The sequence below is a fragment of the Mobula birostris genome, chromosome 23 (assembly GCF_030028105.1).
Source record: "Mobula birostris isolate sMobBir1 chromosome 23, sMobBir1.hap1, whole genome shotgun sequence".
Taxonomy (NCBI): domain Eukaryota; kingdom Metazoa; phylum Chordata; class Chondrichthyes; order Myliobatiformes; family Myliobatidae; genus Mobula; species Mobula birostris.
In genome coordinates, this window is record NC_092392.1 from 21,651,812 (window position 1) to 21,666,493 (window position 14,682).

Sequence of the window (14,682 nt, forward strand, 5' to 3'; positions counted from 1 at the left end):
ATTTCTGTGGCAGGCAAAACCTGAAACAAATATACCAGCTCCCTCTCCTGTTATTCCAAGGCTTACGCTGAGAGTTGGTGCTGGTCAGGATAAAATGTGAGTATTGTATTTTATTTTAATTATTTTGGGTAATTGTATTAACTCCAAAGGAATTTATTTTCATTGGAGTAAAATTTGCAGTTTAGTACTCTAATTTCCTTCCTGAAGCTGTTTGGCACTGATCAGGATATGATGTAAGTATTATATTTTGTAAAATTTAGAGTAATTGTTCTTTGCATATGAACTCCAATGGCATTTATTTTCTATGGAGTAAAATTTATAGTTTACAACTCTAATTTTCTCCCTGAAGCTATAATGCAGAACACAGATATCTATTTCTGATATAATTGATTTGGGGCTAGAATTGTTGGGCTACATGGCACTGTATTAAGTGAATAAACTGTAAACTTATTGAGAAACGAGTATTGATTAGATTAAATAAACGTTTGAACTCACTTTAGTGAACTCCTTTTATACATGTGCAATATATTACTACTTCAATCCTAAGTTTTTTATTGAAAGAAGTACTCCAGTTCTCTTCAGCCAAGTCAGATGTACCAGCTTCAGTGGTAAAGGTGGAGTGGTTTGGAAAGGCAGACTGTTGTATGGATAGACATCAGAAGTTAAAGAACAAATTTTTAATGTACTTCCAATATTAAAACAAATGCATGCAAAGTTGAAGTAAGTAAGAGGATTGGAACCGCATGTGATAATTTGTTATGTTATTTAGCCAAAGTTTGTTTTTTTTTTATCACCGTCTTTGCGATTTGTACTCTGCAATATAAATTGGGACCAAACCATTTATTGGAATCCATTTTCTATTTCATTGACTCCTTGACTGAAGATGCAGGAACATTCAACAACTTCAGCATCTCATGGGTCACGAAGTCTGTCTCTGAATACTTAATTTGTTGTTTGAAAATTTAATCACTTGGGGAAAAGGATGACTTTTTCATCTTTCAGGTTAGGATTCGTAAGTTGTGGAGATGTTACGGTGGCACTGGAAGTACAGTGACTCTCAAGAGCTGCCCCTAGCACAAATGTGTTGGTCATTGACCCATTTCACATTGTGTTTCCACATACATTACTGTGCAAAAGCCTTAGGCACATACAATTAATATAGTTAGGGTGCCTAAGATTTTTAGTAATTGTAGTAATGTTATGTATTTCACTGTACTGCTGTCACAAAAAAGAAACAAATTTCATGACATACGTGAGTGATGATAAACCTGATTCTGATGTAGCTCTCTATTATGGGAAGGGGACAGTGAGAGGGGAATCATGGTTGAGATAAGAGGAAGGGAGAGGGGAGAGAGCAGGAAGCACCAGAAAGACATTCTGTAATGATCAATAAACCAATTGCTTAGAATCAAATGACCTTGCCTGGTGTCTGAGGGCTGGATGTGTCTGCACATGCACCACCCCCCCCACTCTTGGCATTCCTTCTCTGCCACCTGTCCCATACCTTTTCCACAGTGTGCCACTCTCGCCATTCCCAATGTCCTTTGCTCCCGCCAGATCTACAGACTTGCTGTCCATCCACATTGACAAATACAATACTGTGCAAAAGTCTTTGGCACCCTAGCTGTATAGATGCACCTAAGAATTTTGCATAGTGCTGTAGAAGTGACAAATTAAGCTAATCCTTAATCTCTATTTTTAATTTAAAGCCATGCTACTTTGAAATGGGAATTCATTAACTAATTTCTTCTTTTTGCAGTAGTATCAAATGAGTAATTCTCATTAGTTTCCAGTGATTAATAAAATCAGGGGAAAGTAGTGAGATGGAACAAAACGAAAGAGCATCGTAAATGGAAGCTGGAAATATTAGTAATTAACACAAAAAAATGAGGAATTGCAAATGCTGGAAACTGTAAATAGAGCATGAATAAGCTGGAAATATCTGTCTAATTCTTTAGCCCTGTTGTAATGCTCTTTCCATCTCAATAAATTAATGGTGCTCAGTTATATTGTAGCCTGTTTCAGCAAAACTAAACTCATGCCCATGTATTAATAGAGGTAATTGATGCTCTGATGGGAATACTGAGCAGTTAAATTCCAACCCCTTCTTTGTAGGAAAAATCATACAGTTACTGGAAACTCTGTGTCACGACAGTGTTCTGTGCAGTTCTACATCTGACTGACAAAGATATTACAACTACTAAAGCTTAGCCTAACTCCCACAGAAACATTCTTTCTGATAGAGAGGGGAGAGTAAAGCACACAGAAAAACTGAGAATATCTTTATTTTGTGCTTTTAACTGTTCATAACACATAGGAACAGTACAGCACTGGACAGGCTATTCGGCCCATGAGGGTCTTGATCTTGATGCCAGTTTGCATGAGTGAAAATCTCTCTTCCTGTGTATTTAAAGATAAAGATCAAAGATTTGCTTTATTTGTCATACGTACATCAAAACATACAGTGAAAGGTGTCATTTAAGTCAATGACCAACACAGTCCGAAGATGTGTTAGGGCAACCTGTAAGTGTCGCCATGCTTCTGTCACCAACGTAGTATGCCCACAACTTGCTGTCATTGGAATGTGGGACAAAAGCAGAGCACTTGAAAGAAACCCATGTGGTCACGGTGAGAATGTACAAACTTACAGGCAGCGCAAGGAATTAAACCAGAGTTACTGGCACTGTAAAGCATTGCTCTAACCCTTATGCCACAGTGCTACTCACCATATCCCATCATTCCTTTCATATTTAATGTATATATCTAAAAGCTTCTTAAACTTCGCCAAACTGCCTGCTTCCACTGCTAGCCCTGGGTAACCCATTCAGGCATCTTCCACTCTGAATGAAAAAAACTTGCTCCTCACTTCACCTTTAAACCTCTCCCCGCTAACGTTAAAAGCATGTCCTCAGGTGTTTGCACCCTAGGGAAAAGATTAGGACTGGGATTCTGAAAAGATCCTTGTGTGGAAAGACTGGTAGAGATAGTGGAAAGGAATTCTCATAGTGTAGATATCTGCAACTATTGTTTTTTTCTAAAATAGTTTTTGACAATAGTTCCAGCTAACAGCTGATAAAAATTAGATTTTTTTGGCACGGCACAGTAAAGAAACAGTTAGCGTAATGCTATTACAGTGCAAGCAAACCGGTTAATTCTGTTGCTATCTGTAAGGAGTGTGTATGTTCTGCACAAGACCACGTAGGTTCCGGTAGGTGCTCAGGTTTCCTCCCACATTCCGAAGATATGTGGGTTATTAAATTAATAAGTCCTATGAATGTCATTGGGTGGCATGGGCTCATTGGGTCAGAAGGGCCTGTTGCGGTGTTATATCTCTAAATAAAAATAAAATAAAACATAGTCATTTTGAAATAATTATAATTGGAATTAATTACTAATAGTGATTGATATTGCTTCAAAATTTGAATAACAGTGGATTCTGGAAAATTAGGACACATCGGGACCAGTATATTTTGGTTCAATTAAGTGGCTGCCCCAATTAGTTAAAAGGGTATGAAAAAGAAAAACTACTATTTAACTGAGTAACAAATTATGTATTTAAATGAAATACAGAAAAAAATGAAAATACTGACAAAATGACTCCAGTACTGTAAAACTGTGTATTAGTTCCTAAAATTTATTGACAAAGGAATTCATACCGTGTACGCTGCCACGTTCTTTTGCTCAACACCTTCTATGCTCCCTTTGAAAGGGAGAATATAACTACTTCTGTGAAGATCCCTGCTGCACCCGGTGACTCTGTGATCTCTGTCTCAGAGGCTGATGTTAGGCTGGCTTTAAGGAGGGTGAACCCTCGCAAGGCTGCCTGGTAAGGTACCTGGTAAGGTTCTGAAAGCTTGTGCTAACCAATTGGTGGAAGTATTCAAGAACATTTTCAATATCTCACTACTATGGTGGGAAGTTCCCACCTGCTTCAAAAAGGCAACATTAATACCAGTGCCTAAGCAAAATAATGTGAGCTGCCTTAATGACTCGCCCAGTAGCACTCATGTCCACGGTGATGAAATGCTTTGAGATGTGGTCATGACTAGAATGAACTCCTGCCTCAGCAAGGACCTAGACCCACTTCAATTTGCCTATCACCACAGTAGGTCTACAGCAGTTGCAATCTCAATGGCTCTTCACACGGTCTTAGATCACCTGGACACCTATGTTAGGATGCTGCTCAGCATTTAACACCATCATTTCCAAAATCCTTATTGATAAGTTATAGAACCCAGGCCTCTGTACCTCCCTCTGCAATTGGATCCTTGACTTCCTAACTGGAAGACCACAATCTGTGTGGGTTGGTATAATATCTCATCCTCACTGGCGCATCTCGGGTTTGTGCTTAGCCCACGATGCTACTCTGTCTATACCCATGACTGTGTGGCTAGATATAGCTCAATTACTATCTATAAATTTGCTGATGACACAACCATTGATGGTAGAATCTCAAATGGAGATGAGAGGGCCTACAGGAGCGAGATATACCAGTTAGTTGAGTGGTGTTACAACAACAACCTTGCACTCAATGTCAGTAAGACGAAATTGCTGATTGTGGACCTCAGGAAGGGTAAGACAAGGGAATACAAACCAATCCTCATGGGTGGATCCGAAGTGGAGAGAGTGTGCAATTTCAAGTTCCTGGATGTCAAGACCTCTAAGGGTATAACTTGGTCTCAACATATTTATGCAGCTATAAAGAAGACAAGACAGCAGCTATATTTCATTAGGTGTTTGAAGAGTTTGGTTTCTCAACTAAAACACTTGAAAACTTCTACAGATGTACCATGGACAACACTTTGACAGGCTGCATCACTGTCTGTTATGGGGGGGAGGGGATGGTGGTTACTGCACAGGACTGAAAGAAGCTGCAGAAAGTCAGCTCCATCTTGGACACTAGCCTCCGTAGTACCCAAGACATCTTCAAGGAGTGGTGCCTCAGAAAGGCAACATCTATTATTAAGGGCCCCTATCACCCAGGGCATGCCCTCTTCTCATTGTTACCATCAGGAAGGAGGTACAGAAGCCTGACGTACACAGCTTCTTCCCCTCTGCCATATGACTCCAAAATGAACATTGAATCCATGAACACTACCTCACTTTAAAATAATATATATTATTGATATTCTTGCACAATTTTTAGTCTTTTCAATATACATACATATACTCTCTGTAATTGGTTTAATTACTTTTTCTAAATTATCAAGTATTACATTGAATTGCTGCTACTAATTTAACAAATTTCACAACATATGCCGGTGGAAATGAACCTGATTCTGATTCTGATTCTTTTGAGTGACTGAATTAACAAAAGCAGCAGCACAGACAGCTAGTGTAAGATAATCGATCCATTATGCGATCCATTGCTTTCTTTGAACCTGTTTCATTGGCACTGTGGAAGGAGTCCTTCTCCTGCTTGCATATAGGCAGAGGCTAAAGAGCAAAGCTCCAGAGGCTCGGAAAACAAAGAGGCAGTCACGGAAGGCAGAGAAGCAGATACACGATTGCTTTGACTGGGCCATGTTCAAGGCTCATCTGTGGATCTGAATGAACACACCATGGTTGCCACTAGCTTTATTAAAACAGTTGTAGATGAGCATGTCCCCACAAAATCATTCTGAGTCTTCTCCAACCAGAAGACCTGGATGAACCATGAGATCTGCAGTCCGCTGAGGGCCAGGTCAGAGGCATTCAGGTCCGGTGACCAAGAAAGTTACAAGAAGTCCAGGTACGGTTTCCAAAAAACCATCTCACAGGTGAAGTGGCAATTCTGGACCAAACTTAACTTAATGAGGGATGCTCAACAGTTGTGGCAGGGCTTGAATGCTATCACCTCTCATGGAGTAAAATCAAGTGACATTGGCCACAGGACTTCACTTACAGATAAGCTCAATTTCTTCTGTGCTCACTTTGACCGTCAAAGCATGGAGGAACCATCATGAACTCCCGCAGCCCCTGATGATCCTGTGATTTCAGTCTCTGAGGCCAATGTACGAGGAACCTTCATGAGGGTGAACCCACGAAAAGCATCCTACCTGGTCATGTGCTAAAGACCTGTGCTGATCAACCAGCTAGAATGTTCACTGAGATCTTTAACTTCTCGTTTCAGCAATCTAAGGTACCCACCTCCCTCAAGCACTTCAGGCACTGGTATAAGGCTGCATTTATACCGGTGCCTAAGAAAAACGTGGTAATCTGCCTCAATGACGATCATCTAGTAACATTCTCCGGGCATAGCGGCAGCCTCTCCCCTCCCCAATAGGAGAGTGATTCCTCCAGTAATGAAAAGGCAGGTAGCTGGCTCTCACCTTCTGCATTCTGCCTCTGCTTCCTGAAATTCTCTTCCTGCTCAGCATTCAATACCATCATCCACTCAAAATTAATCAAAAAGCTTCAAGACCTTGTGCAATTGGGTCCTCGATTTCCTCACTTGCAGACCCCAGTCATTTCAGATTGGCAACAGCTCCTGCACAATCTCCATCAACACAGGTGCACCACAAGGCTGCGTGCTTAGCCCTCTGCTCTACTAGCTTTACACTTATGACTGTGTGGTCATGCACAGCTCCAACGCTATATATAAGTTTGTTGCCAACACTGTTGTAGGCTAAACCAAAGATAGTGACAAATGAACATATAGGAGGAAGACTGAAAATATGGCTGAGTGGTGCCAAAACAACAACTACTTATTGAATGTCAGCAAGACCAAGGAGCTGATTATTGACTTCAGGAGGAGGAAACCAGAGGTCCATGAGCCAGTCATCATTGGAGGATCAGAGATGAAGAGGGTCAGTACCTTTAAATTTCTCAGTGTTATCATTTCAGAGGATCTGCCCTGGGCCTAACACATAAGTGCCATTATGAAGAAAGCACAGCAGCGCATCTAGTTCCTTAGGAGCATGTGAAGATTCGGCATAGCATCCGAAACTTTGGCAAACCTTCATTGATATGTGGTGGAGAGTAAATTGACTAGCTGCATCACAGCCTGGTATGGAAGTGCCAATGTCCTTGAACAAAAAGTCCTACAAAAAGTAGTGGATAAGGCCCAGTCCATCACGGGTAAAGCCCTCCCCACCATTGAGCCCATCTACACAAAGCATTGTCACAGGAAAGTTGCATCCATCATCAAGGGACCTCCAGCACCCAGACCATGCTCTCTTCTCACTGCTGACATCAGGAAGAAGGTACAGGAGCCTCAGAACTCACACCACCAGATTCAAGAACAGTTATTACCCCTCAACGGTCAAGCTCTTGAACCAAAGGGGATAACTTCACTTTGCCCCGTCATCGAAGTGTTCCCACAAGGTCTCTTCATCTCATGCTCTCGGTATTTATTGCCTGTTTATTTATTTTTATTATTTCTTTCTTTTTGCAATTGCACAGTTTGTTGTCTTTTGCACACTGTTGACTGCCCAAGTTGGTGTGGTCTTTCATTGATTCTATTATGATTATTCTATTTTGGATTTATTGAGTATGCCTGCAAGATGCTGGAAATCCAGAGTAACATGTACAAAATGCTGGAGGAACTCAGCAGGTTAGACAGCCTCTGTAGAAAGGAATAAAGAGTTGACGTTTTGGACCAAGACCCTTCATCCCAAAATGCAGACTCTTTATTCCTCTCCATAGATGCTGCTTGACCTGCTGAGCTCGTCCAGCAATTTGTGTGTGTTAGTCTTCTTTCCAACGGAAATGCTTTAAGTAAGGTGCATGTATCAGGTTTTTGCCTTATCTATTGCTTTTATCCCAATACACCACTGAAACAGGTCATGCAACTGATAAAGCAGGCATTGATCAAATCAACTAAATAGACTGCATCTAAGTGGAATTTGGCAAACAGCATTTGTCTTTCATGATTGTTGCGCACTAACTGCTCCACGTTAATCAAATCAGACATGTTATTGTAGGTATAGGAGCTGTCATTATAAGACAGTGCAACAAAACAAAAAAATGTAAAAGCAACTGTGATTTCAGGAATTACCGTATACTTTGACTGAAAGCATGAGTACTGTCTTCATGAATCTTTTCAACAGTGACTGATTTTAGGATTATTTATTGGTTTAAGATGGACATTTAGCAGCATGCTTGAAGTTTGCACAGTTTTTTTGTGGCATATGTAAATTGTGCAATAAAACCTTCAAAGGTATCACTTATTGTGCAAGGAGCAAGAAACCCATCTCAGATAGTAGATTACCTGTCTCAGATTCTTTTGTGAGGAAAGAAATAGGTGACTGATCCCCACAAATGGCTTTTAAACAATAGATTCATCTAATCCTGGCTAGTTTTCAGTGATCAACATAATCATGTATCTATATGAATGGAATGGAAAAGATGTTGTAGAGGTAATAGTGAGTGGGAACTAAACCAAAATGGGAAGCTAGAGATGTCAGTACTTAACAAATGGAATCATTGAGCAGTATATCATGGATACAAGCCTCTTGGCCAAACCAGTCCATGCCAACCACATCCACCTAGCTAGTCCCAATTTCTTGCATTCAGCACATATCCCTCCAAGCCCCACCCTTTTATGTGCTTCCTAAATGACATTATTGTACCTGCTTCAACCACTTCCTCTGGCAGCTCATTCCATATAATCGCTATCAAATAGTTGCCCCTCGGGTCCCTTTCAAATCTTTCCCCTCTCTCCTTAGATTAATGGTCACCAACCTTTTTGATCCCAAGATTCGATTCGTGAAAATCATGACATAAATGCAAGTCATTGTTGAATTTTTTTTTTAAGTATCTGTTAGCTTTTGCAATGGGAAGAGCTAACAAATGATTTGCAAAGTGTGCAAGTTTATCGATGCAAGAATATCATTGCACATATAAGAAATACTAAGTGGGGAGAAAGTAATAGTGGAAATACTGATGTGGATTGAACACAAAATTCTGGGGGTCAAATAAACCCAAATGAGGCTTGATTCACTAGCACACTGAATCCAGTGCTTTGGTGTAAAGAGTCTATCTGTAGATACGATCAACACAAAAAAAAATCATTGCTTTCCTTAATCACTTTAGAAGATCTTATCTTCAATGGCTCCAAATTTTAATTGACTCATGGTGGTTTTAAGCATTTATTTGGTCTGTTCAGGTACCACTTTAAAAAATTAATTCAGCTAATGATTTTTTTAAATCATCCTGCCTTCAATAAGAACTCATCCTAGTAATCACTCAATGCTAATGTAATTGACTGAGTCATATTTATTGTTTTGAACTAAAGTTAGTAGTAAATTTCTTCACCCCTGTTGATGTCATTGTGTGAGCAATTTGTCATTTCTCTTCTGCGACTCTGATGTGGCATTTTCTAAGGACTGCATCTTTAATGTGAATCTAGATCCTTTTGCAGAGAGCTACAAATTTATTTCATCAATCTTCTAAAATAATAATTCCAGAGTAATGTGTTAAAGGCTGGTGTTTAAATTATATATAATATTTTACTGCTTTAAGCATAGTCATTTAAGGTAAGTTGATCTGAATTCAATATCCAGAGAGGGAAGTATTTTACTCATCCCAATATTCTCATATTCTTTATAAATAGCTATGTATCATTTTTTAATTCTGCATCAAGTTTGTCTCTGAATGAGACACCAGACCATCAGACGTAGGAACAGAATTAGGCTATTCCTCCAGCCCTGTAACGCTTTAGCCAGTGACCATCCAGTCTGCTCCACAAACAATGATGCAAATAGAATTTCTTGACTTTCAAAAATGAGCAATATTGTACTCCTGGTTTTACCTGCCTCAGGTACTGCAGTAACAAGTGTTTATGGTACATGTTCACTTATGAAGAGCAGTCACATCTTTTACTCTGAATGTCAAAGTGTATCTGTGCATTTCTGACTTGAGGTTCTTCTGCAGAGTCCAGCACAGCAGAAGAACATCTGCAACTTGATATTTTATGTCATCAAACAGTACAGAAGTGAGATATGTGAAGATGCATGTCTATGCATTATATTATCATTCAATGAAAAATTCTCATATCTGCATTTGATAGATGTCTGTAGGAGTACGTCAGCTTTAAAGACCATAATTTTTTGGTCCGCTTCTTCTGACATCATCATCAGTTGATCAATTTTGATTTAAAATGCAAATCTATATGCAATTTAGAATAAAATGAACATGCATGCAGTTGAGTGAACTAGAGTAAATTCTTGAGTATTTGGTACATCTACCAGAATATTAGTATCATCTGCTTTCTGGGCAATTCTTTTTTTATCAACCCTTTAAAAAAAAGTAAGCTTCACTTTAATCAGCATCACTTCCAAAGAATCACATCCTTAGCACAAAATATTTATTTAAAGCAACAAACTAGCAATAGTTTTAAACACAGTAATTGTTTGGTATTAAATCAGCACCAGTTAAAGCGAGAACAGGTCATTAGTAGTTTAGCTGAATCACCTGAGTAGCAACTTCAGACTCAAAATCAGGTGTATTATCACTAACATGTTTTGTAAAATTTGTTGCTTTGCAGCAGCAATACAAAGTAATATGCAAAAAAAAAGTATGTTATAGTAAGAAATAAGTAAGTAGTGCAAAAAGAGAGCAAAATAATGAGGTATTCATTAAGGATCAAAGATCAACTTTATTCACCATATGCATTTAGATCTATTAGGAATTTGCTGTGGTCTTTCGATCAGGGTATCTCAGGTTCCTGTACCTCCTTCCCAATGGTAGTAATGGAAAGAGGGCAATTCCTGGATTGTGAGGTTCCTTATTGGTGAACACCGCTTTCTTGAGGCACTGTCTTTTGAAGAACTTTAGAAAATGGTAATCTGAGTCATGTGTAAGCTACTGGAATTTTGTTTGGCATAGGAGTGAAGGAATTCCTCAGATATGTGACGGTAGTGTAGCGGTTAGCATGACGCTATTACAGCTCAGGCATCAGAGTTTGGAGTTCATTTATGGTAGTGTTTGTAAGGAGTTTGTACGTTCTCCCCAATACTGCACTGGTTTCCTGCCACAGTCTGTACCAGTTAGTAGATTAATTGGTCATTGTAAATTGTCCTGTGATTAGGCTATGGTTAAATAGGTGGATTGCTGAGTGGTGCAGCTCATTGGGCCAGAAAAGTCTGTTCTGGACTGTATTTCTGATAGATAAATAAGATAGAACTAGATGAGGAGGCCAAGTGGAATATGCTGAGGGAGGAGGAGATTTCAGGTTGGGAAGACAGTGGATGGTGGGTGATGGCTAGAAACAAATAAGCTGAGAGATAAAAACACGCAGGTGGCATTTCAGATTGAGGCTCTTCATCTGGACTGAAAGAGTGGAGGAGTCTATGTTTCACCATGTTCTCCCACCATCTTTCAGTCCAGATGATAGATTACAGAGGCTGCCATTTACCTCCATTAAGATGGAGCTGGTGTTACCGTTGACTACAAAACAGTGGCAAAAATACAAAATGAAGAAAACTACTAAATACCTTATTAATAACACTTTATTAATAATGATCAATGCTAGCAATGGAGATGTGGGCATTGGCAGAGGTGCAGGGGAGGCATGGTCTGGGAAAGCAAAGTAGAGTCAGGGTCAAAGCAGAGCTGTGGCATTCCCGGCAGCAAGGAAAGTCCCAATGTCTGATCGATTTAAGTGCTGGGCTGAATCGTGGCAGTGGGGTTCAGGCCCCAGAGTGGTCCAACAGCAAGGAATGACTTGCTGTTCGGACAATTTTAAGCACCAGACCAGATTGAAAATGTCACAGTAATATCTGGCTTTGCTTCTGTGATCTTGCAACGTTTACTCAGCTTTGCAGTGAACTGAAGTTGGGGCTTGCTCCAGCTGCAGTAAAGCCTGACTTCATGTCTTTTTTAAAGCTTCAGTTCTGAAGCTATTTGCTTACTGTTATTGTTTGCATGATTTGTTTCTCTCTCTCTCTCTCTCTCTCTCTCTCTCTCTCTCTCTCTGTCTCTCTCCCCCCCCCCACCACCCTCCCCTCCCTCCCTCCCTCCCTCCCTCCCTCCACGTTGGGTGCTTGTTGGGTTTTTTTTAATGCGGTGTTTTGAGATTTCTTTGTTTTGTGGCTACCTGTAAGGAGGCGTATCTCAAGGTTGAATGATGTATACGTACTTTGTACTTTCAGCTTTGAACTTAGATGTTGCCTGACCCAGCGTCTAGTATGTTGCTTCAAATTACAGGATCTGCAGTCTCTTGTATCTACATCAAATCCATGGCTCCTAATTCAACTGAAAACAGCTGATTATTTCTTTAAAAGGTTAAACGTTCTTTCACATGGGTGTAAGATCTATCTTGTCTCTTAAAGCTAAAATTACACATTCTATAATTTTTCCTCATGTTTGGAACCCTTATTTTTAATTGAGATGAAGTAATCTGTGGAACGTTAAAGCAGTCCGTACACTTATGTCAGCTATGGTCTCTTGAGATTACTGTGCTAATTAAGTGTATCTTCCTTGTTGGTACAATAGAAAGAAAATGTTTTGTTTTGTGGTGACTGACTCTCTTATATGAGTCTTAAGAAATCTGGTGAATGAACAGTTGTCTAAAAGTTACAGAATTATTTGTGAGACCTAAGTGAGCGAAGCACTTTCAGTATTAGGTAATTTACATGGCAGGCAGTATAATGTTTGTATACAATAGCTACATAATAGGATTATTAATCTCCTGGCATTGCTTTCTGCATTGAATGCATGTGTATAACCTTCCATCAAAATATATGTTCAAGGTCAGGTTGGATTGACTCAGTGGTAAGTTGTCAAACATTGGGCTTACATTTCAGCTTGTCTCACTGTGTGTGTTAAGACCATAAGAACACAGGAGCAGAATTAGGCCATTCAGCCTGTTGAGTCTGCTCTGCTATTCCACCATGGCTGATTTATTTTCTCTCTCAACCTCATTCTTTTGCCTTCCCCCTTTAATCTTTGACGCCCTTACTTATCAAGTACTTATCAACCTCTGGTTTAAATATATCCAATGACTTTGCTCCACACATTCACCACCCTCTGGCTAAAGAAATCTATCCTCATCTCTGTTCTAAAGGGACATCCTTGTATTCTGAGGCTGCGCCCTCTGGTCCTAGACTTTCCCCACTATAGGAAACGTCCTCTCCACATCCACTTTCAATACTCAGTAGGTTTCAATAAGATCCCCCGTTATTCTTTTAAACTCCAGTGAGTATAGATCCAGAGGACAACAAATGCTATCCATACACTTTTTTTTGTGATAGGGAATTGGGTAAAGAGACACTCATGAAAGCCCTTCCTGTAACATATTTTCATGAATGCAGCCAGTGTTTTCCGTAGTTAGCCCACTGTGACAGAAATGCAACATAGGGCCATTATTAACCTCAGATGTGGGCAGTGTTTGTTTCCTCATATCTGTTCAATTGGCCTGCTGTAGGAACTGTTACTTATGAACTGTGTGCAAGCAAACGTGATAGCTTAGAAAGAGAAAATGGATGGATAATTGTATTGTGCAAGGCAAACTCTACAAAAAGCAGAAATGGGCTCCCGGCAAAGCTTTGCCTCAATTTTCAACTTCAAACGGTGATGTGGGCTAATATTAGTCAAGTAAGTAATTATTAATGAAATTTACAATTGCAGCAGTAAAATCAGAGAGAATAGGATTAAGATGAGAGGGGCAAGATTAAGACGATGGGCAACTGTGGTGACACTTGTGGGCTGCCCTCAGCACGATCCTTGCTGAGTTGATTTGATACAAATGGTGTATTTCACTGTAGGTTTCAATATACATATGGCAAATAAAGCTGATATTTATCTCTTTAAAGTCTGTTTATGCTGAAAGTTCAGCCCAAGATGGCATGTTGGTTATAGAGTATTCATTATTACAAAGAATTTAACCACAGGGTCTCTGTAGGTTAAGTGATTTGTAAACAGCATGTCACTTCGGTCAGTTTGTACAAGGCTTCACTGAAAACTAGAGGCAAATGATATTACAAGGATATTGCTGGGACTTGAGGACCTGAGTTATAGGGAAAGGTTCAATAAGTTAGGACTTTATTCCCTGGAGTATAAGAGAATGAAGGGAAATTTGTTAAAGGTATACAAAATTATGAAGAGTATAGATAGGATTAATGCAAGCAGGCTTTTTCCATGGAGATTAGGTAAAACTAGAACTAGAGATCATAAGTTAGGGGTGAAAGGTAAAATATTTAAGGGGAACCTGAAGAGGTACTTCTTCACTCAGAGAGTATTGTGAGTGTGGAACAAGCTGCTAGAAAAAGTGCTGAATGTGGCTTTGATTGCAACAGTTAAGTACATGGATGGGAAGGATATGGAGGGCTATGGTCCAGGTACTGGTCGATGGGACTAAGCAAAATAAAAGTTTGGCATGGGTTAGATAGGCCAAAGGGCCTGTCTCCGTGCTGTAGTGCTCTATGACTCTATGAAAAACAAATACGAGGGGTGATTGATAAGTTTGTGGCCTAAGGTAGAAGGAGTCAATTTTAGAAAACCTGGCACATGTATTTTTCAACATAGTCCCCTCTTACATGTACACACCTAGTCCAGCGGTCATGGAGCATACGGTTCCCTTCTTTGTAGAAGTGGTCCACAGCCGGGGTGATTGATAAGTTTGTGGCCTAAGGTAGAAGGAGATGAGTTATTAACTTCAAACTTTCTGCATTATCACTCAAAGAGTTGAACTGCACGTGCGTGTAAGAAGAGTGTCTTGGACCTCCAGGTGGTCCACAGCAGGAGGTGATTGATAAGTTT

General features: G+C 39.8%; 1 protein-coding gene across 1 annotated transcript in view; it reads left to right on the forward strand.

Annotated features, from left to right (window-relative positions):
- The window catches only part of taf3 (TAF3 RNA polymerase II, TATA box binding protein (TBP)-associated facto), a 236,868-nt gene that overhangs the window by 187,252 nt on the left and 34,934 nt on the right, over positions 1–14,682 (forward strand). The window contains exon 4 of the mRNA XM_072240918.1: positions 14–96. Within this exon, the coding sequence (XP_072097019.1) occupies positions 14–96 (83 nt within the window). The remainder of the gene's footprint in view (positions 1–13; positions 97–14,682) is intronic.